This window comes from Cadophora gregata (assembly GCF_030347475.1).
Source record: "Cadophora gregata isolate MNR1 chromosome Unknown scaffold_11, whole genome shotgun sequence".
Classification (NCBI taxonomy): domain Eukaryota; kingdom Fungi; phylum Ascomycota; class Leotiomycetes; order Helotiales; family Ploettnerulaceae; genus Cadophora; species Cadophora gregata.
The window spans coordinates 154,962-179,207 of NW_026695934.1; the positions used below are offsets into that span (position 1 = coordinate 154,962).

At 48.7% G+C, this 24,246-nt stretch overlaps 9 protein-coding genes across 10 annotated transcripts; 4 read left to right on the plus strand and 5 right to left on the minus strand.

Moving 5' to 3' along the window:
• Positions 1-878: 878 nt before the first annotated feature.
• Positions 879-2,447, minus strand: ONS95_002155 (uncharacterized protein). The gene is made up of 4 exons (XM_058495395.1): positions 2,287-2,447; positions 1,770-2,149; positions 1,390-1,647; positions 879-1,216 (listed from the first exon to the last, which is right to left on the minus strand). The coding sequence occupies exons 1-4, from the start codon at positions 2,376-2,378 to the stop codon at positions 1,074-1,076; spliced, it is 873 nt and encodes a 290-aa protein (XP_058354123.1). The 5' UTR covers positions 2,379-2,447; the 3' UTR covers positions 879-1,073.
• A 322-nt stretch (positions 2,448-2,769) lies between these two features.
• ONS95_002156 (uncharacterized protein) lies at positions 2,770-3,774 on the plus strand (the record flags this gene model as incomplete). The annotated part of the gene is made up of 2 exons (XM_058495396.1): positions 2,770-3,012; positions 3,253-3,774. The coding sequence occupies 2 exons, from the start codon at positions 2,770-2,772 to the stop codon at positions 3,772-3,774; spliced, it is 765 nt and encodes a 254-aa protein (XP_058354124.1).
• A 258-nt stretch (positions 3,775-4,032) lies between these two features.
• Positions 4,033-5,303, minus strand: ONS95_002157 (uncharacterized protein). Its single transcript, XM_058495397.1, has 3 exons — positions 5,148-5,303; positions 4,643-4,947; positions 4,033-4,525 (listed from the first exon to the last, which is right to left on the minus strand). The coding sequence occupies exons 1-3, from the start codon at positions 5,163-5,165 to the stop codon at positions 4,363-4,365; spliced, it is 486 nt and encodes a 161-aa protein (XP_058354125.1). The 5' UTR covers positions 5,166-5,303; the 3' UTR covers positions 4,033-4,362.
• A 207-nt stretch (positions 5,304-5,510) lies between these two features.
• Positions 5,511-7,600, plus strand: ONS95_002158 (uncharacterized protein). The gene is made up of 2 exons (XM_058495398.1): positions 5,511-5,918; positions 5,967-7,600. The coding sequence occupies exons 1-2, from the start codon at positions 5,654-5,656 to the stop codon at positions 7,166-7,168; spliced, it is 1,467 nt and encodes a 488-aa protein (XP_058354126.1). The 5' UTR covers positions 5,511-5,653; the 3' UTR covers positions 7,169-7,600.
• On the minus strand, positions 7,601-9,655 carry CUT1 (separase/separin). Of its 2 annotated transcripts, none has more exons than XM_058495399.1 (4): positions 9,381-9,655; positions 8,617-9,271; positions 8,209-8,384; positions 7,601-8,042 (listed from the first exon to the last, which is right to left on the minus strand). In XM_058495399.1, exons 1-4 carry the CDS (start codon positions 9,421-9,423, stop codon positions 7,864-7,866), a joined length of 1,053 nt encoding a protein of 350 aa, XP_058354127.1. In that variant the 5' UTR covers positions 9,424-9,655; the 3' UTR covers positions 7,601-7,863. The 2 variants fall into 2 exon arrangements, with proteins under 2 accessions (XP_058354127.1, XP_058354128.1); XM_058495400.1 differs by having other exon boundaries at positions 8,617-9,219; positions 9,277-9,655.
• Positions 9,656-10,099: 444 nt separating this feature from the next.
• On the minus strand, positions 10,100-11,615 carry ONS95_002160 (uncharacterized protein; the record flags this gene model as incomplete). Its single annotated transcript, XM_058495401.1, has 1 exon — positions 10,100-11,615. The coding sequence occupies one exon, from the start codon at positions 11,613-11,615 to the stop codon at positions 10,398-10,400; it is 1,218 nt and encodes a 405-aa protein (XP_058354129.1). The 3' UTR covers positions 10,100-10,397.
• A 173-nt stretch (positions 11,616-11,788) lies between these two features.
• Positions 11,789-14,462, minus strand: ONS95_002161 (uncharacterized protein; the record flags this gene model as incomplete). The annotated part of the gene is made up of 3 exons (XM_058495402.1): positions 12,688-14,462; positions 12,127-12,633; positions 11,789-11,855 (listed from the first exon to the last, which is right to left on the minus strand). The coding sequence occupies exons 1-3, from the start codon at positions 14,070-14,072 to the stop codon at positions 11,789-11,791; spliced, it is 1,959 nt and encodes a 652-aa protein (XP_058354130.1). The 5' UTR covers positions 14,073-14,462.
• Positions 14,463-16,221: 1,759 nt separating this feature from the next.
• On the plus strand, positions 16,222-17,979 carry ONS95_002162 (uncharacterized protein; the record flags this gene model as incomplete). The annotated part of the gene is made up of 2 exons (XM_058495403.1): positions 16,222-16,307; positions 16,365-17,979. 2 exons carry the CDS (start codon positions 16,222-16,224, stop codon positions 17,977-17,979), a joined length of 1,701 nt encoding a protein of 566 aa, XP_058354131.1.
• A 1,613-nt stretch (positions 17,980-19,592) lies between these two features.
• SET1 (histone methyltransferase set1) lies at positions 19,593-23,518 on the plus strand (the record flags this gene model as incomplete). The annotated part of the gene is made up of 3 exons (XM_058495404.1): positions 19,593-20,258; positions 20,335-23,365; positions 23,415-23,518. 3 exons carry the CDS (start codon positions 19,593-19,595, stop codon positions 23,516-23,518), a joined length of 3,801 nt encoding a protein of 1,266 aa, XP_058354132.1.
• Between the last annotated feature and the right edge of the window lie 728 nt (positions 23,519-24,246).

Below are 24,246 nucleotides of genomic sequence, written 5' to 3' on the forward strand. Positions count from 1 at the left end.
CGCCTTCCCCTTAACCCCCAGCAACCAGTTCTTCAACATCCCCATTACCAACGCCTGCTCTAGTAGCTCTAAACACAAACATCTTTAAAAATCTCTCAATAAATCAGGAAACGTCTTGATACTGACTGTACCTTATCTGTGCGTCTCGAACAAGAGTTACGCATGTCACTTCTCCAGCATACGACTTTGAACCGTGGCCAAAATATGGCTTTGCGTTTTGGAGCAAGAAGAGGATGGAGGATGGTGAGTGATGGTGCTTTTGCAGAGGAGTGGTGAGGACGGAGGGATGGATATTCGAGGATGACGGAACTGCTGTATATTGTTGCGTGGGTGAGTAATTTTGAGTGAAGATGAGAAGGGTGAGATAAAGAACGAGAATGAGAATGAGAATCAGACACAGAGTATTTTGGCGCTGTAATTTTGAGATCGCCTGTAGCTGGAGGATTATTTGCTTTATAAAATACTTGTAGCATCAGCTTGAAGCTTTGGTGATGACAAAAGGCAGGTATGTGGCCAATCTTTTCAACACTGATAAGCAGGGCAGGAGGGATATACGGTATAAATGTCTGACCTTGCATGATGAAGCACCATCCCGCTGCCTCAACGTCAGATCTCATAGATACGAAAGCTTTCAGGTTTGAGTTTGAAAGAAGCTGAATATCGATTGGGGCATACTTCACAATCTTACGCTTCGATAAAGGAGTTGAAGAGGAGCAATTGCGTGAGTATCCTCCTCATGGGAATTGGAAAGTGGGACAGAAGTAAGATTACAAGACACAGACAGTAACAACTGGAATCGATGTCATTTGGCAGCCCGGTCACTCCAAGGAAATACCAGGCATGCGGATTCAAAAGATCAAGTGGCATAACGAAAAACAAAGCATTCATTGCATCCATGCATACTCTATACATACTATCAAGACAGTCTTCTTCCTCCGTCCACCATGTCAATCATTCTCTTCTTCATGCACCCCTCATCCTCTCGATGCTCTCACGTCATCGAAGCATTTCCAGAACCAAGCCCCATCGGTGGTCCCAACAAAAAAACACAGAAACAAAGCAAAACATACAGTCTATTGCTTATTCTTCAGTTGAGCCGCAGGACCCATCTCCTTGTCAAATGCACCGTACGAGACTTCTAAGCTGGAGATAGCACCAATTCCTACGCTTAGGATGGCGAGGAGGAGGAGGGATACTAGGAGACCCATGAAGAGACCTGGTGGGATGTCAGTTTGATTCTCACCAATAAGCAATATGATGCCCCGGGTTGAGACGAAAAGTTACTGAGCAAAGTGGAAAGTATTCCCTCGCGACAAATTGGAAATCTTATGATACGGGTTCCGTGTTACAATGATTGGGAGACAAGAGTAGGAAGGAAAAATAACATACCAGGCGACAAAAAGTTATACTTCTCAAACAACGGCCTCCGATCCACAATACCCGACTCGTTCCTCTCGCGAGCATAGATATCCCTCTTGAGATCCATATGCAGCGGCTCCATGAACTTAGGCTCATAAACGATATCGTTTTCGAGCTCGTTGGATTTGGGTTGAGATGGGGAGATGTTGGTCGCTGGTGTTGTGAGGAGGATGACTGTGTATTTTGGGCCGGTGGAGAGGCTTTGAAAGAGGGGGTAGAGCGTTGAATCTGTCGGGGATGTTAGTATATTGTTCGCTCAATGTTTAGGTTGGTAATGAGGAGTTTGATGATAGCACCAATCCAGAGATCAAATGCACCCAATAGAAGAGTAGAGCAAGGAATCAACTCACCAAAATCCTCCACCATCCTCCTCCTCTCCTCCTTCTCCCCCTCAATACCCTTCCACTCCCTCCTAACAACCACACTCTTCCCCTCTCGCGCTTCACTTCCCACAACAGCACCACACTTCTTCTCCAATACGCTAATCAACTCCTCTGCATCCCCAGCCTTCAACCCGACTACCTCATTAACCGCCAGCCTTCCCTTCACAGATTCATGTCCGACCGCATTCTTGAGATGTGGTGCCTGTGTTTTGAGCTCGGAAGCGAGGAGTGAGGGCTGTGTGAGGATGTAGTAGATTTGCGAGGGGCAGGTGGAGAGATGTGATTTCGCGGAGGCGAGGATGGAGGATGAGGTTTGGAGTTGGAGGGTGTTGAGGTTTTGGGGTAATCTGGGCTATCATTAGCTTGCTGTCTTCACCTCTAATGATCCTTGAATTGAACAGCATTCTCCTTCGATTACGAATTGGGATCTTGTCCTAGCAGCAGCAAGAGGGGAGAGATACAGAGGAAAGGCAATCAAACATACTCAGAATCAGAGAACATCACAAACGGACTCGTATCCTTGAATGCCGCAGCGCATGATACTGTAGCTGCCAGCGCAGCAATAGAGAGACGCATCGTTGTTATCGTGCGTATCGTCGTGTTTTGGTGGACGATATGAGTGAGGTTGATGATGTCGAGCTCGCGGGAGCTTTGATGGCTGGATCACAATGCACCGCAGCCTTGAGTTTGGGGGGACTTGGCTAGGGCGGAATTCCACTCCGCGGCGGGAACTTATCGCGCTGGAATAGAACTGATATCCACTGCACCCTGCACCCCCGCGAAAAAAGATTCGAGCTTGAAAGCTTCACGAACATTTATTTGCTGGGAAGTACACAACCCAAAACCATACACCATATTCTCAACACCACCAACCCTTTGCACGCCAATAACCCCTCTCGTCCTGGAACTTCTCCATACAACTCTTTTTCTCAACTTCTTCTCAAGAAAAGATAGAGAATAACCAATCATGAATCCCGCGCTCCTCGAACCAGGCATATTCCTCCACCCACGGCCCAAAAAGAACGTCCTGAGCAGCCAACCCAACAAGCGGCGGAAAACAGAACACAAGATAGAAGAGATTTCGTTTGATAATGATGCGCGCGCGGATTACCTGACGGGGTTCCATAAGAGGAAGGTGCAGCGCGCGAAGAGGGCGCAGGAGGAGGCGGCGAAGAAGGAGAGGGAGGAGAGAGTGGAGATGAGGAAGCAGGTTAGTTTCTGGTTTTTTGGAATTTTGATTTTTGGAGGTTTTTGGGATTGGGATTGGGATTGGGAGAGGGAGGAGGAGATTTTGGGATTTTGGGAGATTTGGGAATGAGATTGGGAATTCTGTCTTGGACTTTGGACTTTAGATTGGAGATCAGGAACTGGGGAACAAAGTCCTCACAGCAGCACACACACACAAACACAATACCATAGCAGAACTCAGCTAACTTCTCCCACCCCACAGCTCCGCGAAGAACGCAAACAAGAACTCACCTCCCACGTCTCCGCCATCAACGCCGCCCTCCGCGCAGCCGGCGACCCCGACGTCCTAGACTCCTCCTCCGACGACGACGATTCAGACTCCCCCGAAGCCTGGGGCGGGTTCTCAGACTCGGAAGACAAACCCACCACCAACCCTCCCCCTGTTCCTGGAGCGGTAGTAGACCACGAAGAAGAATACCTCTCTGAAGACGAAGATAAATACACGACTGTTACGATTGAAGCTGTGGATGTGACGAAAGAGGGGTTGTTGAAGACGAGAGTTGATGGTGAGGATGGGAGTGAGGATGAGGAAGGAGAAGAAGGAGGAAAGAAAGGGAAGGGGAAATGGGAGGGGAAGGATGGGGATGGAGGGAAGAAGAAGTGGCCGAAGAAGCCGCGGAAGCAGAAGTTTAGGTATGAGAGTAAGGTTGAGAGGAAGGCGACGAGGATGAAGCAGAAGAGTAAGAATAAGGCGAGTGCGGATGCGAGGAAGGGGGGTGGTTGATGGGGTTTATGGGTGAGTGCAAGGTTGAGGCGTTGAGGGGTTGAGAGGGAATAGGGAATGTGCAATGCGACAATACTATGGTGGGTATTGCAAGCTATGAGGAGTTTGCGTTTCGTTGGTAGAATCAATGAGCTGCTTCTGATCAAGAGCAGAATGAAAATGAAAGAATTGCATGAGTGCATTAATGAATGCCTCGATATCACCAACAGATGAACATCATGAAGACCAAAAAAAAAGATGTAAACCATGCATATATGAAATCCGTTGATATCAACTATCAAGCAAAAGCCAATGATCTGATCTGTAGAAACGGACGCACAGAAAAACAACAGCGTACCACCGCCAACGCATACGGAGCCTAACTGCAATTATACTTCCTTCCTACCCTTCACTATCAACCCAGCCCATCACACATGATATCCTCACTCCCTCCCTCCATGCACAAAAGATAGAAGAACATCCTCTAGAAAAGCAACGAGCCCTCATTCATACCATGTCCATCAAAACAACCTCCAAAGGTGCAGCGCGGTGTGATGTAGTGTAGGCGACGGAACACACGACCAGAAACAGGAGACATTATCCAGATATCTAGATGTTGCCGATCTCGGTTTGGAAATCCTCCAGCTCCTTTTGGACAGCTGCGTACTTCTTGGACATCTCCTCGTACTTGGCCTCCCATTGATCGCGGTCTGCTTCGAGAGCTTGGACTTTGCGTTCGAAGTGGCCGGCCTTGACGTCGGTTTGTCGGAGCCTGTTGAGGTGATGGTCAGTTTATGTAGCTCTAAATAGCTAGGAACAAGCAGCAGGACAAAAGAGCTGGCAGATGTGGCAGCTAGCAATGTCCTGGACGGTGGATTATGGCACTCACTTATCATTTGTCTCCCGCAAATTCTTATCGGCTTCCTCAGCTTCCTCCTCCAGAAGCTGCAGTCTACGTTGCAGAGTCTCATTCTGTGTCAAAGCCGCAGAACCCTCATCTTTCTCGCCCTTGTGCTCCTTAACAGACGTCTCCAACTTCTCCACCTCGTTCTCCAACTGGGTATTCTTGTGCGTGAGGGAAGTGATTTCGTGGTCCTTGGTGAGATTCTCCTGCTCGAGGACCTTGATCTTGGCCTTGAGCTCCTCGACTTGGGCGGCGGATTCGTCGGCCTCGATGCGGAGGGAGTTCATTTTCTGCCGCTTGTTACTACCCGTGTTCTCTGCATGTTCTTCATGGTGATGGATTTTGATGTTCTAGAGAGGAAAAAGGAGATATAGTAGTGGCCACAACACGAGGATGCATTGCGGCGTGGTGTGTTGAGCTGGGTAGAGCAAGGCAGAAGCTGAGCGGGATGGCGGGGTTGTTGTGCACAGGCAGAGATGGGAGGACTTACCTCCTTGATGCGATCCATGATGGCGGCGGTGAAGGGTAGATCCTGGGTTTTTGGTGGAAAGGACTGAGATGCGAAGAGTGGTGGCAGATGTTGTTGACCTTGGATGCGGTGAGAGTCGAGGAGATATGTGTTTTGTTGGTTGGGGAAATTCTGGAAGAATCGCGAGACGAGACGAGATCAGACACAGGAGCTGGTTGAAGTTCAAAGACACAAGGCAGCGCTGCCAGATTGGGAAGGGCGGACAGGGGGTGTGGGAGGTGGGGCAGCTTGGAGGCTGTTGCCGGGGAGATTGTTAGTAAACAAAGCATTTACCGATTGAAAGCTCACCCCTGTTCGATGAAAACACGAGACCTCCTGTTCCAACGACACCAGACTAGATCATCAACGCGACGTCAATGTAATACCACTAGAACAGGATACCATCGAATACCCACGAGTGCGAATAAAACCGAGCTTCAACAGTAGAAACGAGAATATTCAAGCAGAGAAACACAAACCCCGACACGATGTTCGCGGTACGCGATCAGGAGAATCTGGTCCACGGCCATCAGCAAGCAGCAGCTGTGAAGCCACTCAATCAGAGCACCCGCGGTCTGCAGCCCAAGACTCCAGGAGCTAAATACCCAAAGACGCCATTGAAGATCCCATTGAACGATGAGAATGCGCCCGCAGGGTTTGGCGGGAAGTCAGTGAAGGGAAAGGGATTGGAGGCATTGATGACTGGAAAGAAGGGTGCTACATTCGATAAGAATGCCTTTGTCACTCCAATGGGTATGGGATTGCACTCTTTAAGCAGTAGATGAATACTAACATAATCAGGCCCTCGAACTCGAGCTCCCCTTGGTATGAAGACTACAAACGCCAAAGCAAAGGCATTCCAAACACCATCTGGACCCGCCCCTGAGAAAGAACTCGAAAAGACGCAACCGAAACAACAAACCAGCGCCCGCAGACCCAAGAAACTCATTCACGCCGACTCTGTCAAGCTTGAGGTACACGGGGACGAGAGCCCTCTGGCAGACCGAGACGTTGAGTACTGCCCGCCAAGAACCAAAGACCTTCCTTACGAATCGACCGACTTCCCAGACAACTGTCTTGACTACACAGCTCTGAAGCCCGGAAACCTGATGCGTGGAATCAACAAGACATATCGTCAACAAGTCGACGAGAACGGCATGTCGAGAATCGAACGAGAGGCCGAGGAGGCATACCAGCGATCAGCCAAAGCGACGGACGAGCGTATGATGAAGATGATGGAGGAAGATTGGACAGTGGGCGACGTACCAGAGACATTCCGCCATCTCCGCAACAAGAAAACACCACTCTCCATCCCACAAGACGCTAAGCCCGCCTCCCGCAAACCCCTGACAGACGTCAAGAAACCAGTTCTCCAGAATAAAGGTCCTGGAACCATAAACGCACGAAAAGCCGCTTCTGTCCTCTCCTCCGCACCTTTGAAGTCCGCCCCTCTTCAACCAAAGATCTCCAAGCCCGCACCAAAACCATCATTCCTCTCCCGCTCTAAACCAAGTCCTGCTCCTGTCGTACCAAATAATGCATCCACTATGCGCGCTGCTGCCGCAAATGCTGCTTCCCGCTCTACGATTGGATATACCAAGGGACGATCCGCGAGTGGAATTCTCAATATGCAGACTTTCGCCGCTCCTCCTACCTCGAATATCACCTCCACCTCATCCAACAACGACACAACCACCGCCGGCGCTGCCCTCCCCAAACCCGAACGCACCCAACGCGTCCTCCAGCGCAGCACGAGCAACATGTCGACCAGCTCGGAAATAACCATCACGCCTGCGCGCTGGGCAAAAGAGAGTGAAGCACAAGCTGCTGAGTGGAGAAATCCTGCGTTTATGAAGGCGTTTGAGGTTGAGGGGGGCAATGAGGATGAGTGTGATGCTGGCTTGGGATCGGGCGGGTTGGATGTTAGGGGCTTGCAGGAGTGTTTGAGGAGGGAGGAGGAGGAGGATGGGGAGTTTGTTATGGTTCTTGGTGGGGGTGCTTAGATTTGTGATTTGGATGTTTGATGGGGGCTTGGAAAGGTTGGGAGATGGGAGATGGGAGTGAGTGCTTGAAATGGGTATGGATTGTGGGATCGGGGATACGGAGATACTATTGCTGTGTTTCTTTTGTATGGTATGCTATTGATTCTGGGTCTGGGTTAGGGCACGTTGGATGGAGTTCTGGAGCGAACGCTGGTTACTAACTTACCCACAACCACACCTTTTCTTGTTTTCTGCATAAATGAGCAGGTTTTACTGAAGTCGGCCTCAAGACCACATTGGCTAGGAGGGAGGAACCATCGAGGCACACATGGTATTACTCTAGTAATTGGGAGGATAGGAATGCGAGGATTCTTGTATGTATATTTCCATACCGGACACAAAACACAAAATTACCTCCTCGCAGCGGGGAAAATGGAGAGCATTGAATAGAGAATTCCCTCAATCTTTTATTTTGTTATGTCATGCTTTTGAGATATCATTTCCATGAAAGTGCTGTGCCGCTATTCCATTCGTTCAAATCTGATGCGAGTCGAGGATTCGCTTAGCATGTAAATAAACAACCGCAATGAAATCCACTTTTCCCTTCCTCCCTCACCTCTCTCCCTTTCCCCTTCACCCTTCACCTCTCTCCCTCTCCCTCTCATTCTTTCCCCCTTCCCAATCCCATCCTCCCCACCTCCCACTATCACACCTTCCTAAACCCTAGCAGCAACAAACGCCGCCGCCTGCGGCGCATCACTCGGATACGTCAGATGCGCATCAGCGCCACCTATGCCACGACAAATGATATCGCCCTGGTGACAGATTTGCAGGGTCTTGGATGCGGGGATGGAGCCTGGTGTGTCGGGGTAGTCTGGGTCGCCGAAGAGGACGGCTGGGTGCGTGTGCGTTAGCTTATGGAAACTGGATTTTTTGTGTTGGGGGTTGGGGGAGGGTGAGGAGAGGGGTGAGGAGAGGGAGGGGGAGGGAAACTGGTGGGAAATGGGAAATGGGAATGGGAAGGGAGATAGAGTGAGAAGAAGGGGGAGAAGAAAACTCACCAGCAGCAATCTTCGCCGTAACAGCAGCAGTCAATTTCTCAGCTGCGTTATGCAGGATCTGTGCGCCTTGGGAGTAGCCTCCGATTACGATTTTGGTGCTGGGGCATTTGGTACTGGCTTGGTTGATTGTGTTGAGGTAGGTGGTGCTTCCTGATGGGGAGCCGCCTAGGAGATAGCTGGAGGAGAGGAAGGGGTGTTAGTTTTGAGTCTCTCCAATTCTTATGAGTTGCTTAAGAAAGTGACAATCTTAAGTATTCTGCTTCTCCACCGCATGGGTGTTCAATTTCCTTCTTTCGTCCCCTTCTTGCTGGCTTTATCATATTTCCGGGAGTGGAGGAATAATCGGGGGATCATGAATCGGGAAACATGAATCGGGAAACAGAAGGGGAGAGAGAGAGACAAACTCACCCTAAAACACTAGCATCATACGCAATGCCCTGCACCGCCACCCTATCCGTCCCCAAACTCGCCCGAATAGCAGCAGCCCACGCTGGACCCGGCGAGCTCCCATCTCCCATATTTCCATTCTCGCCTGTTCCCTTGGCAAATAGCACAGTCACGGCCTTGCAAGGCCCGTCAAGACCATACTCGTTGATGGGACCGGCGGCGGCTGCGGCTGCGGCTTTGGTTGTGGAGAGAGTGTTGAGGGTGTGAATTGAGCCCATAGCTGCGGCTTGGGAGAGGGAGATGGAGGGGGACATGGCTAGGGTGGTGTTGTTGATTTCAGAGGAGGAGGATGGTTCTGGGTCGCGCGTGTCAAGGAGTGGGATTGCCGTGGCCAGAGAGAGGAGGGGGAGAATGTGAGTGAGCTTCATGGTGCCGGTTGTGGTTGGGGGTGGGTGAACAGCTGGAAGATGAAATGATTGGAAGGGAAGATGGATGAGAGAGGAAAGAGGAGAGAAAAAGTGCGAGAGTTGAAGATGAGATGTTCGAATAAGATGGACCCTACACTCGACTTTATATCTCTTTGAGGGTCTTGCGGGATGTTGACAAGCCCGTTTAACCGAGCAGCTAAGTAGGTACCCTATTAGGTACAGCAAGTAGAATGAAGTGTGATGTTGGCCTTACCAATTTAGTTAACAAGTCCGAATTTTGAAGCTGTACAACAATATCGCATGTCACATTCTCACTTCGCGGCTCGCTGAAGTTAATGCTCCAATAAAAATACATACTTGAAGTATACATCTGTGTAACCGGCTCACATTCACCAATCATGGTCTCGGTTACAAGCACTCATTCTTGATATGCATCAGTAACTTCCCCTTACATCCTAAGTCAGAAATGCAACATTTTGTTCTTGCTTGTTCGGTGAATTTATACTCGGTGCTTTATAGCCAATGGTAGGTCTGGCATGCACACGGGTAGTGTCTTGTGTACCGAATGGTTCGGCGGGAGGACCTGCATTAGGAAGGTGTTTTGCGAGTTGTGTGTAGCACCAAGAGACTTGTATGTACGACTTACCGCTCAAAATCAAGGCCGGTAGTTGTATTATTAGGAGCGGGAAGGCCGGCATGTGATATGCGGGGTAGATGTTGTATTGAACAGGACCTGTAGTTTGTTGTCTTTGCGTGGGGGTAAAATGTTGTTTTGAGAGTGATCAATACACTTCTTTGAAGTCCCACTTACATTCTCCACACATTTAATTGCTACCGTATTCATAAGAATATTGAGCAAAAACTCTTTTGCCATATCATTGAAGCTGGCAAAAATTGAGCTTTTACAGAAGAAGCCGACTAAGATCTGCAATGCGGGGTAACATTCTTGGATCAAATCGGACTTCAATTTTGGGACGCATTTCATTCTGTTTTTGGATTATTCCCGATGCAATATCCAAACGAGGATGAATACAAGTACCAGGTTGACCATCTGTCACTCAGCTGATCCGTTTTCGCGTCCAAGCAAAGGCTACTGTGAATTCTTTTATCCCCTGCTAATTAAGTCCACTTACAGGACTATGGCTTTTTACCTGCACCAAGCTGCATTCCTTGTTGCTTTAATTGCGATGTTCAGTTGATCAGGGCTCAGATCTCGAAAGTTGCTTTAACAGTTGGAGGCCGAATACGAGGGTGATCTTGATTAAGCGGAGAGCGAGCTTACTTTGGCAAGCTTGAACATGAGGCAACTCACTTTTAATGAGGGCAAATATTCATAAAAGCGTAAATAAGCACGCATGTGTCAAAATGTAACCTTCATGAGATTTCCAAAGCTTTACGGACTCTAGCACCTAAACCCTCTAGGCGAGCTTGAGTCTCATATGAGAATACAAATCGAATATACTTTCCCGCATCAGACCCTCCCCAATTCTCCATTGACGTGGCACAGACACCTTGATCTAATAGCCGTCTTGAGGCTTCGTTGCCATCAATTCCAAAGTCCGTCGCCCGTAAAAGAAGACTCCATCCACCCGCCGGGACTCCTACTGGCAATCCCTCCAGCTTAGATAAGACGATGTCGCGTCGAGCTTGGAGTTCGGCCACATAATCAACCATATCTGTTGACATCTCTGAGCTGGAATCAGTTGCAGAATCCGTTTTCGAACTCCATGACCGCTCTAAAGCGATCGACACAGCTTCCTGAGCAATCCCAACTGGAACAATCACATTTGCCATCGAGACGGCTGCAACATCCTTCATGATATTCTCGGGTCCAACAATCCAACCAACTCTCCATCCAATCATTCTCAGCTCTTTGGCGGATGTTCCTACAGTGATGGTACGCTCTGCCATACCAGGAAAACCTGCAGGATTGATTACCGGACGATTATCGAAGTCGAGCCTCTCCATGGCCGTGTCGTTGACGAGGAGCAGATCATTGTCAACGCACAATTCGGATACGAGCTTCCAATCCTGCTCATCCAAATACCCACCACTTGGCATTGATGGTGACATGAGTAGCATTGCAGTGGTCGTGCTCGTAACTGCAGACTTGAGCGCCTGGTGGTCTAGTTTCCAGAGTCCGCCTGGCTCGAAAATAAACGGAACGTACTTGGGTATTCCACCAGCTAGAAGGACGCGATTGATCAGTCCACGATACGTCGGATCCGTCATAATCACTTCATCGCCTTCCTCAATAGTTGCCAAGAGCACATTAAGGATACCCGACAACCCTCCAGCAGAAATAGTGCAGTTCCTTTGGCCGTCATAATGTACGCCCGAGAGCCGGGATACATGTTCAGCTGCTACATCCCGGAGGTGAGTCTGACCTGTAAATGGTAGATAGCTGTTGTTTTTATCGTGAGTAACCGCTAGCTTGGAATGGGCTATAGCCTCGGGGTCGGGTGGGATGTTGACGTCGAGATTTTCGAGGCGAAGGTATTCTTGTCCGGATGCGGTATTGGCGAGGTCGCCCATTTTGTCAACACCGATGCCTTGGATGTAATCCAGCCGACGGAGACGATGACGAGGCATGGTGATGTTGACAGTTCAACTCCAAGCATGTGGTTAGGACCAGAGCCTTGATATCTGATAAGTGGAGAGTCGTTCCCACTAGTATGGATAAGTACTGGATAGGCTCAATGCGTTTATGCTCGTTCGATGAAATAGACTCAAATTATGTTAAGCTTCCAAGAGCTTCGAGTATGTCAGATGGAGATGACGGGAGCTAACCAGAGATGGTTTAGTGCTGGCTGGAGGATCTTGGTAACGCCCCTGGCTGTGATTTAGTAAGGCTGAAGAGACAAGAATGTGTTAAAATAGAGAGGAATTCCAAGTTTCCTCGATTTTAAGGTGCCAAGCTCACACAGTACTCAGTGTTTGTTAGATAATTTGCAGAAAAGGTCAAAACATGGTTGTTAGAGATACCGGATTTAGCTAGCATAAGCGAGGGCAAAGAAGAAGTCAATAGAGTGTTCCGCCTTCAATCGATATCAGCGGTAGAAATAGACCGAAAGTGCTCAGATGAGACTGTCACGATGCTCACTTATTGCAAAAAGCCTTCTTATGACTATTGAGCGGCCTTTGTACTTGCGTTATAGGATCCGCTCCAGACACGATTCGAGTGATGGTCATGCAGGAACAGTTCCCAGGTAGATAATCACAGAGATGAATTCCCCATACAGCCGAAATCTGATAAAGTTGTATGGAACGACTGGGGCACCACTCTGGCACATCTGTGGTGGCAGATTCCACGCTGATGGTTTTCAGAAGCCATAATGGAAGCCGAATCTTGACTTCATGTGTGATGCGCCGATGGCTGTAAAACAAACCGATCTTGGGTTGGAGGAAAGAGGAGTCGGTTGACTTGACGAAGTTTTTATCATGAGTCAAAAGAAGCTCTTGTCCTTGGCCTTCAATGGAGCATAGCTCTAGGGCGGAGCTTTGTCGGGCTAGTAGAGTAATGTCTGCGTGGGGGAACTGGCAGATCAGGTCTTGTAACTCCGCGTGGCAAGGCATCAAATACATGGCTCCCATCTCGTCAATGGCTATTCTGTTTCAGGCGTCAGTTAGATGATCAGAGTTAGATAGTGGTGATATGAATTACCTGAGCAGTGGTCTTCGACTAATAGGAATCGCTTCTCTTATAGCACTCAAGACTTGAAAAGCTATATCCGTGAGTTCATCTGATCCTATTGGCACCACTGTTGACTTGAGACTTGACCCAGACCGGCTGTTGCGCTCCCTGCGAGGCTTTTTCACACCTCTTGATGTAAATACTGTGCTCCATCTTGTGGTAGAGAGCTCGACTCCGTATACAGCAAGTGCTGCTACGAGTCGATCCTTGTAATGAAGCGCGTCTGTTGAATCTGAGTATGTATTGGCATGATCCATAATAGCTCCCCAGGTCATACTAGTGACGCTCGAAAGCGATGTCAGGATGTGTCCGCGTGATATGATCTGGTAGTAATCATGAGTATGCAGAGGCCGGACTAGATCAAACTGCGTGGCAATTGGCACTTTACCATCAAGATTTGAGTAGATGGTCTGGTGTAACGATTTGACGACCATTTGATTGAATTCTGGAACTTGGGGGAAAATGAAATTCTCTATTGGAATTGGGTCTGTGAGTATGGGACTCAACCAAATTATTCGGCTTTGGATATTAGCTCGGATTTCCAACGAGCAATCCTCGACCAGATCTTTCGTCCATGTCTTGGCGTCGTAGAGTCTACTTTTGGGTTCCTGCAGCTTTTCATATTTCTCTGAATTGATTCGTAAAGCATGGTGGAAGTGCCTGAAGTCCCGGATCGCTCCATCACTCTCGTTGATGTGGGAAGTGCAATGGTGGGCAAGAACCATGTCGCAGATTTCGGAATATGACCGAGAGTAGTCAACAGGAACTGCTTCGACACAGCAAGAAATTGCCAGAGAAGACAACCCGAAAATTCGATCTCGCTTGTCCAGGCATTTAGCATCAGCATGATCTGAAACTAGATAGAGGAGCGGAAGCTCTGCAATATCGCTTGGTGAGTTGATTGAATCGTTTCGTCGAGACAACAGTAGAGCCAGGGACGATTTCGCGATCTCGGATAGTAACAAATTCCTTGTAGGGTCGAAACCTTTCAAGAATCGTTCTGGTATCTTCATAGTAATCTGAAAGAATTCCTGCAGAGCGCCTATTGGAACTGACTGTTTACCGGAGCATACCAAAACCTCAGAACCTAAAAGAACTTCTTGAATGATCCATAAGCGATTCCAGTACTCATGAAGAAAGGGGTAGCTTATTTCGGCAGTGTCCACAGTCGATACCGTTCCTTCTTTTGACACATGCTGAAGACGGCCAAGGTGGAAATCAGCTTGATACCGTGTGATTCGGTCTCCTGGGCAGATTTGAGCCAGAAACTCCATCGTCCGTACCATTGGTGGGCTTGATTCTTCTAACCAGACTACTACCCGTGAAGCTCCAGCGTAAATTTCCCCCATCATCATTACTTAATGATTCCTCTCCTGCACGTCTTGCTGGTTGATAGATATAGCATCAACCCACAGTATTCTAGGTGCATTGTCGTACCGAAGATGGTATAATGCTTGCCATAGGTTTTGCCGCACTGCAGCATCTCGGCCATTGATCACTATATTCATGATATCGTCAGATCCCCACATATAGGATAGAGCCTCATAATGAGGTTTGCGAGACCGGTTTACATGTTTGATCTTGCATGTCACAGCCTCACCACTGGTCCGAGGCTGGAGGAACAACAAGCGAATCTCATTCGGATCAGAGAGGGGCAGATAGATGCCATTCCGGGAGTGGACTATTGAAGGAAGCGATTGAGTCATTAACGCTTATATCTCAAGGACGTTAGTAGCGAGGTGAACTTCCGAGTAGTGAAGAGGCTGGAAGGCCGCAGATACAAATCAGGCTTCAAAAATGTTGGATCAGGCGTCCATGCCAAGCCAACCTGCAGAATGCCTTTATGCAAGCCGCCTTTTATTCTTGAACCTTGAAATAGCATGGTAAATGTGACCTAATCACTCTAAGAGAGCATTATCATAGAAAGTAACTCGCGAATTAGGCATCTGAGCTTTGCAAGGGCGACTTTGCTGGAAGCTGATAGCTATGTGACTTTAAGCAGACAATTACTTGGCAAGTCACAAGAAGTACTTCAATAGTAAGAAGCGAGTTAAGCAAATCTCAAATTATTTCATATCTGAGGCGTTCGATTTGTTGGATAAGGGGCGGAGAATAGAATGGATAAGATTGAATCTCTTTGATAAGCGTAGTTGCTGTGGTTGTTCCAAGTGTTGTTGTTGACAGTTTGTGTTTGGAGTGCCGGATTTAAATCTCTGTCCCACCTCCCAGCTGCATCAAGTGACGTGACCGCAATCCATTGCACTTATCATGAAAATGAAGTGGTCCTGCCAGAAAAGAGACCTCCTCCAAAAAACAAAAACTGGGTTGAAATATGCTGCACCTAGTGATCTCTTTTAGCGTCAATTTGTAGGGGTATATCCTTCACTTTACATGTAGAGTTGGAGACCTCCTGCAGGAGAGTTCGATGCAAGGATATATGTGACTACCTACTCAAACACACTCGAGCACTCAAGAGTAGATTCAGCTACACCTGTTTGAGCCTGGGTTTAGGATCTACCTTATCGAATTATTGTGTCGTTTAGACGGCACACTTTTTCACTACTGTGGAGTCAGAGCGATTTACCGTGGCATTCAGAAGAGCGCCTTAGTAAAAGTACTCCACTATATCGTATTTTTCTACGGTGACCCTTGGCATTGTAATATAACTTAAAGAATTAAGCTAAGCGAGGCTTCGCTAGGCTTCGAGCTTAAGGGTCCTTTGAACTCGTCCTACGACCCTTAAAATCGTCTCTACACACACCTCGAGTCAGCTTATTTTCAGCGTGTGAGCTGACCTCATTCAGCGTGTTATAACCTATATTTACTAGAGGAAGCCGAAGAGTGTGCTTTCGTAGGGGCATTACCGCTTTATCTACCCTCACCTCACGCCTCATCATGTCTTCGCTTCTGGTTATCCCACGTTCCAAATCCCCAAATTCAACACGGCTTGGACGAGAATGGGAATGCCAGGTTGAAGGTCGGATTAGACGCGTTATATTATTTTTGGTTTAAAGTGTTTGCGGGTGATGGACTCGAGGACATGTTCGCGGCCATGATAGAGGATGGGGAGGAAGCTTTCACTGGCTGAGAAATTACAGCCTCGAATTCAACGCAAGGCTTGAAGGTCAACGTCTGGATCCATGGGTAAATTTGTTGGTGAATGCTCGACAAGGCCCGTCTCAGTGTATTGTAAATCGGGGATCTGCTTACTAAGTCCATGCATAAGGGATCAAAACTGAGTGCATTGGAAATAGAATGTCCTAAGTCATGAAGATGGACTGAGCAACAAGCGAGGGCCCGTGCTGACTAAGTAGTACCTTCGTAACGGTCCATTTAACCTTAAACAGTTAGCCTTGCCGTGCCGTAGTTCTGCCTAAGCTGACATCCACTTCAGAAATCCCATGCCAATCCAGAGCCTCGCAAGGCTTCCTCTGAGTCTGTCTACATTATGGATATGTCTCTGGAAAAGGGAGATATGAGCTGTGGGCTATTGTCAACATCAGTATGCACCGCACCGAGCCACTGGAGAAGAGACCCACCGGCAGCAGGCGTTCGCATGCGAAGGTGAGGAGCGGTTGTGTGACCTGCAAGTAAGTTGCGAGCGCTCCAGACAGAAACATACGTAAACTAACCCCTGACTTTGGTAGAGTTCGCAGAGTCAAATGTGACGAACAGCGACCATTTTGCAAGCGATGTATCAGATTTGGGATTCAGTGCGGAGGATATCCGCCCCCAAAACGCCAAAAGGACCTGACAGAGCGTCCAAAACAAATTCTACTTCCGAAATCACATAATATTCGAAGCCATCCAACCCCTTATGCGGCGCCATCCGTGACAAAGTTTCAGACTGAGGAGGAATCCAGGTGCTTCGATATATTCAGCCGGAATACTGCATACGAGATATTCCCAAATGTTGAAATGGGAAAGTTGCGTGTTATGTTCCTGCAAGCGTGCGAGGCAAGAGATGCGATTCGGCATGCCATTATTGCACTGGGAGCATTGGACATGACTTCTCGAGTGAGATCGCAGGCATATGTTCGCGATGCAGCGCGTCGTGACTTTGGAGGCACTGCAAGCCATCATTATAAATATGCGATCCAAGAGTATGCCAAAGCAATCAAGTATGCACAGACGGAGGGGGGACAGGACTTGCGGACAGCTTTGATGACTTCGTTGATGATTCTTGCATTCGAAGGATGGATTGGGAGTCATGAGGTTGCTGTGCAGCAGATCAGAATTGGGACGGGGTTATTGATGGAATGGAAGCAGCGTCAGATGGAAAATCCATCGACGGCGCCAACTGAGGATGAGAATCTGTTGGCTCATGTCTTCACTCGACTTTCCATCCAACTCAGACCCCCTCCCAAGGAAAAGCCCCCTCAAACATCTCCACCAACGTCGCTTCCGCCACTCAAAGTCGACCTACCACCAAGTCTCAAGAGGTTACCACTTTCTTTTGGTTCAATTGCAGAAGCTGGAGTCTATTATGGGTTGATTGTAAGATTCGCGGTTACCTTCGTCTCACAATGCTTGCCCCGGATCGCGAGATCCGGGAGTCTTACGGGTTCATACACGCCTGGATCGGCGAGTGAAGCGATTCCACCGGAGATCACCCAGGCTCAATTGGCACTTACTGAGAGTCTTCACCAATGGATGGCAGCGTTTGCTCCTCTGAAGTATGGTGCTGAGTTCAAGCAGCTTGACCAGAGGAAGGCTTGCATTACATTGGAATTGCAGATGAAGGCCACCTACATGGGTACAATCAAATCTCTGGCGCAGGACGAGATGGTCTATGATGCCTATTACGATATCTACAAAGACATTGTGGACCTTTCCGAGAGTCTTTTGAACTGTTCTCCCGCTTCCAAAGTCCCGAAATTCAGTTTCGATTCGGGGGTGATCATCCCGCTGTGGTTTACAGGCCATAAATGTCGTGACCCAGTCCTCCGCCGACGAGCAATCGCCCTGCTGTTGACGTTCCCCAGAAGAGAAGGAGTCTGGGATAGTGTGTTCGCAGGACTAGTCATTGAATGCGTGAGGGAGTTTGAGGAAGAGTATATTGATGGTGGCAGGATACCCTGGTGGGCTAGGATACGGACTACTAATTTTGACATTGATTTGGAGAAGCGGATTGTAGAAGTCCTGTGTGAGCAGCGTTTGTCTGCTGATTCGGATGAGACTGTGATTAGGCGGAAGACTGTGGATTATTATGTGTATACTGGTATTACGCTGGAACAGGTTGAGGCTGTTATTGCGAAATAGGCCCAGAGTGGGAAATAGATGAGTCTTGTGGAGTTGGATGGATAGGTGGTAATGGTAATGCCATACAAGGCAAGACCTCAGCTCATCTGGGCGGTGTTGCGCCGCCCATTCAAACGCCATTGATGCCTCCCAATCATACCGAAATCTTGTGAAAATTTCCTATTGCGACTATCTTGCATGGAAAGCCAGGCGCCAGTGTACTTTGTGGGCACGTATTCTTATTCCATGCCGTTCAAGCAGTATTCGGAGATGACAGAGCTCGGAACTGCCAATGGTAAAGTACATCAACCGCGGCCCGCACTCGAACAAGTTCAGGTTGCATGACTCCATCACCGTTATGCTCTCCTCGGCACATCAACAAGGCAGCTTCTTCTAAGCGAATCGATCTTCTCCCACTGAGTGTGCTGGTTTTTGCCGACCCATACTTGACTTGGCTTGCCTAGGCAATACCCCTCCTCGCCCATGTGCCGCACTTGGTGTGCGCCTTTCTTTAAGTGTAAAGGTTTTGGTTGATGCAGAGGTCAACTATGCAAAGAGTGCAGGGATTCAGTTCCACGCCTGAGAGGCCGAAGAAGAATGGGAAAGATGCGCGCAAGTTGCAAGCTGCCATGACTTGACGTGGTACAGTCACGTGAGTGAGCAACAAAGAGTCCATGTCCAAGCAGATTGGAATAGTGCTTACGCTGAAAGCGAACTGAGAATTAATTTGTGGAATTCAAAAATAGACATACTCGAGCAGTTACAGAAATAGACATAGCTGAAGCAAAGAAAGCCAGGCACCACGTGATATCAAAGAAGCCACTCAGGGGTCAAATGGCTGCATGACGTTTAGTCGAGGCCATGGCCCAGCCTGCCTGAGAACCAAGCAAATATAAGAGTGGACACAATACAAAACACCAAAATAACGTCTAGAAGACCTCGAGTGTTCTGATTGTCAGCGTGGCAAATCGCGAGTCGCGTACAAAGAACCTTTAGAGACGAGACTTTTCGTGATACTTCCGCGTTCCAGACCAGATATTTCCCTACATAAGCGATCTTGATCGCAGCCAGCAACAGGAATCTGTGTCCTTTGAGGTAAATGCGAGGAGACGAAAGTGAGAGAACAATCAAGTTAAGAAATATTGACAGGTTCGTATTGTGCTCCAGGACTGTTACGGCTCAGTCATCTTGATCCTTGGAGGCTTTGGAGGGCATTCACAGCACCAGCCAGGCCGCCAAGATCGTAGCGCGCTAGCACACTTTCGGCTGGCGTGCGAACTTCACTTCACGCTCCGACTTCATCTCCATTTCCCATCCCATTCCACGACCACCACCCCCTTCAGCGACGACGACATCAACTCCCCTTTGTCCTTACGAAACCCTCGATAAAGCAACATCATCATAATTTTACACATAGCCGCTCCAATCACTGCGCATCCCTTGCTTTTCCCCAATCCCCCAAGCGCAAGAATCCAGATCTATCCCTCGAGGAGGTCGCGTGTAACCCCTTTGCGCCTCTGCGCGTACCTCATCATCAACGCCGCTACACACATGCATGCAGTCGCTCGCTGATACTTATACGGGAGATGTTGGTTGGCCGCAGGTGGAAGAGGTAGATCGACTATTCAGTCACGATGTCTCGTGCTCCGGGTGCGAGCTTCGCTCAGTTCTTCCCTACTGCTCCGCGGGCAGCCAAAGACAAGGCCAAGGAGAGAGAGAAAGTCAAGATATTCAGTCATGATTCGCTTTTGACTCGTCCCGTTGCTGATGGGAAGGCTGCGGCCTTTCCAAATGTCCGCATCAACGATACTGCTCCTTCTCGATTTGGTGAAGGAGGTGTTCCTACCGCAGATATTGCAGCTCCCCTCCTTGATGAAGGCGACCTGCTCAATGGTGTTGGGTCTGCCAGTTCACACTCAAGCACAGTGTCATCTGTCTTCAGCTCCGCTGCTCAGCAGAACAACTTGTCCGCATCCAATAATCATTATATCAACACAACACCAATGACGAACGTCGATTCTTCTCCAAGTCACGTCGCGAGTCCATACCAAAGCAAGTCTGCCACTGCAGGCTCGAATACAACTGGTTTCCCCAGCGAGAGATACCTTCCCCAGAATGATGTCCTGCCACCACAGAATACTGCCAAGGCAGATACTCCTCCCGCAGACCCGCGTGTCTATGCTCGAGACCCGAACAGAAGTGTGAAAGGCTGTGTCATAGTCTACGACCCTCTGCTCGACAAGAAACTAAATGCGAAAGACATGAAGAAGGCGAAACCCACATATAAGGATATTGGCTTGGTACGTATAACATAATCTGCTGCGGGGAGCGTCATCTTACTTTGTGTGAATGTTTGGCTAATGAAAGGCTTTGCAGGAAGAAGATGACGCTCCCCCAGCGGATCCAAGATTAGCGAAAAGAGGTGGAAAGCTGGATTACATCAATGTTGATTTCCACAATCCGCTATCTCGTCTGCGACATGCGCCATATCTGCTCAGACCGTATGCGTACGATCCTAAGACATCTCTTGGGCCAGGTCCACCAACCCAGGTTGTCGTAACTGGGTTTGACCCTCTACACAACTTTGCCAGCGTCTCGGCCATATTCTCAAGCTTTGGCGAGATCGCAGAGAGCAGCAACAAGCTTCACCCAGAAACCGGAAGCTGCTTGGGATTCGCAACATTCCGTTATCGCGACTCGAGAATTGTCAAGGGTGGGCGATTTGTTTCTGCCATCGAGGCTGCGAAGCTTGCTGTGCGCAAAGGATCGAGTATGCGGATTGGATCAAGCAACGTCAAGGTTGACTTTGATCCCGAGGGCAACAAGAGTAGGCGAATGATGGAGACCTTGCTGATGGCCCCGAAGCCTGAGCCCGCGTCGCAGACTGTTAAATCTGTTCCTACAGCAGCAACGAAGCTAGCAGATGCTGCGAAGTTCTCTGGCCCTCCCCCGACTGCGCCTAAGGGCCCCGCATCCTCAAGACCAATCTTTCGTCCTCCGATTCAATCAATCACCCCAGCAGTACTACTCCCACCTACGAAGCCAAAGCCAATCCGAGTTATGCCTAGTGCCGAACCAGTGGCGGAGCAACTGAAGCATCAGCCATATATCTTCGTATCTGGCGAGTCTGTGCCATGTATGAACACGACGCCACCCCATATGTTGAAGCGCATGAGGCACTTCAATCCAGAAGATGTCAAGATGGACGCTCTCGGATACTATATCGTCTTCCCTAATAGTGACTATGGTCGACACGACTGTGAGCGGTGTTGCAGAACACTCGATCGTACTCTTATGTTCAATTATACCATGATCATGCAGCCATTTTTATACGGAAGTTCTCGATCGCGGTCTGAGGCTTATCGTGCTTCACAGATGAGTCGCAAGCGCAGCAGAAGTCCAACTTTGAAGGACAATGATGAATGGGAGAAGCAAGCTGAGCTTGCTCGTGCTAAAGAGGAGGCAGCCGACGTGGAGCTAGAGAGAAAGGAACGCGCGATGAACTTCGACCCCTCCAGAGAGGCTATAGAGGTCATTCGGAAACAACTCAAAGCGCAGCTATTGAAGAACATTCGGGAGAAGACTGCTGCTCCAGCCATACACACCTACCTGGATCCAGCCAACCATACGGCTAAGCGCAGAAAATACGGCATTGATGATCCTAAGGATATGAAGATGCAACTCATCTATGAGGACGATGAAAGAGACGAAAGTCCTGTTGGAACGCCGAATTCCCGGAATGAAAGCTCTGATCGCCGTGTTATGGGACCTGGCCGCATGAATGTTGCGTCTATGCCACGCATTCGAAAAGCTAAGAGCGGGACGAAATCTTCTGTTGGATTTCAAGATCCTTACCTCGATAGAGCACGGCCAAAGCGTAAGGAGAAGGCGCAGTATCGACCACTATCAGCATTTTATCTTGAGAGTAGTCCAGAATCCGAGGATGACGGCCGACTCCGTGCCCAGGGAACTGAGGAGCCTGACTCTCGACCGAGAAGCAGGATGACATCAGAAGATGATGATTCCTTTGATGTTTTCCAGAGGTCTCGGGAAGCTAGAGCTGTTGATGATGACTCTATGAGTGAGGCCAGCTTCGTTGTTTCAGATCATGCCCCATCAAAGAAGCGAAAACTCGACCTGCAAGTGGAGGCTGCCCTGAAGCGTCAGAAAAAGAGTGATGAGGAGCTGTTCGGAGTTGCTAAAGAAAAGATCAGCGAAGAGTTCCCTCTGTCGGCCAGCACTGTTGATGAGGAAATGCCAGATGTTGATTCTGTTCTTGGTAATGAGCTCGATGCCCAAGCTGCTCTTGCCGAAGGTAGGAGAAAGCTGGCTGCCAAGAAAAAGAAGAAGTCTAAGCGACAAATCTTCGAGGAGCGCGAAGCACTCAAACGAGAACAAGAAGGCGTCTATTTGGATACGTTCGACCGCCAGCAGAGCGAAAGTCCAGATGATGATGAGGAGTATGTTACTGAAACAGCTCCGGTCGAGACCACGGTCGAATGGGGCATGTCTGCTGAGATTCCTCGACCCACTGTTGATGACGATTTCAACACCGTTCTCGACCTCGACGGCCTTCAAAATCTCATCAAGGATGACGAAGATATTCCAGCGGCTACTTCCCTTCTCAAGTCTAGCAGTACTCATAAGCAGGGGTGGGCAAAACCATGGGCTTGGAGACAGAAAGACATCAAGGCACTTAATCGCGGCGGGTATAGAGGCTTGGCGACAACCGATACCACCATTTTAGGCTATTATGTTCCCAACGCATCTGGCTGCGCTCGTACCGAGCCAACAAAGAAGATTCTCAATGCCGAAAAATCTAAATATCTACCTCATCATATTCAGATCTTGAAGAAACGTCAGGAACGAGAAGCTCTTGCCTCTCGAACTGGCCGCGACTCTGCTGCTGATGTAGCACAGGCTGCCAAAATCGCTTCTGAAAAAACAGCAACCAAAGGAAATTCTCGAGCCAATCGACTCAGTCAACGTGCGTTTGCGGCCGACCTCGATCGTCAGAAGAAGTCTCTAGGAACGGATGTCGATAACGTTCTCAGCTTCAATCAACTTAAGAAGAGAAAGAAGCTTGTCAAGTTCGAACGGTCGGCAATTCATAACTGGGGACTGTACGCTATGGAAGATATTGCCATGAATGATATGATCATCGAATACGTCGGTGAGAAAGTCAGACAGCAAGTCGCCGATCTTCGCGAACATCGTTATCTCAAGAGTGGAATTGGAAGCAGTTACCTTTTCAGAATCGATGAGAATACGGTTGTTGATGCAACCAAGAAGGGTGGTATCGCCCGTTTCATCAATCACAGCTGTATGCCCAACTGCACTGCCAAGATCATCACGGTGGATAAGAGCAAGAGAATTGTCATATACGCGCTGCGAGACATTGCCGAGAGTAAGTTTGTCCTTCATGAATTCTTTCGACTGTTACTAACATGTCGCAGATGAGGAGCTCACATACGATTACAAATTTGAACGTGAGATCGGAAGTACGGATCGTATTCCCTGCCTTTGCGGTACAGCAGCGTGTAAAGGATTTCTCAACTAATATCCGTGATTCATTCTCATTTGTCCCTGTCGTCATACATTTGCATTCTCACCCAGGACTCACCCTCTTCCGCAAGAGCAGTCCTCATTTTTCAGCAAGGAGTTGATGCTTTTTGCCGCCATGCATGCCAACTATTTCGCCTGTATTTCCCGAGTTGTTTTGTCTTTTCTGCATACATGCATACAGGCTGGCGGATTGGGTTGGTCTGGATTGACCATGGGTTGGCGGGATCGAATTACAAAAATGTACTCTTTCAACCGGGTCCGTTGTTTTTCTGGCGAGACGTGGCGAGGCGTTTGCTTTGGAGCGATCTTTTTCTTACTTTTTGGTGGGCGGGATTGGAATGAGTTGAAGAGATGTGATGAGCTAAGATGATAGTCGATGACTTGGGGTACATATTCGATTTGAAACGATCGGTCGCTTCACCAGCGACTCTTTATTAGCGGCTCTTTATTTTAGTGCGTGGTGTGGTGTTGGTATCGATCACGCCTTGTATGATAGGAGAGACGCAGCGAGAGGAAGAGAAAACGGCCCGGAAGCAGAGAAGAAGAGCAGCGGAGTGGAGAAATGAACGGCTTGACGCCTGTGTACCTTAGGGATAGTAATCTTTTTTTTTTGGAGGGCGGAGTAGGGGCGCCTCAGAGTGAGTGAGGGAGATGGGATCAGACGAGATGAGATGAGATGAGATGATTTGTGGATTTGCAGTTCTGTGGCACCTCAGCTGTCTG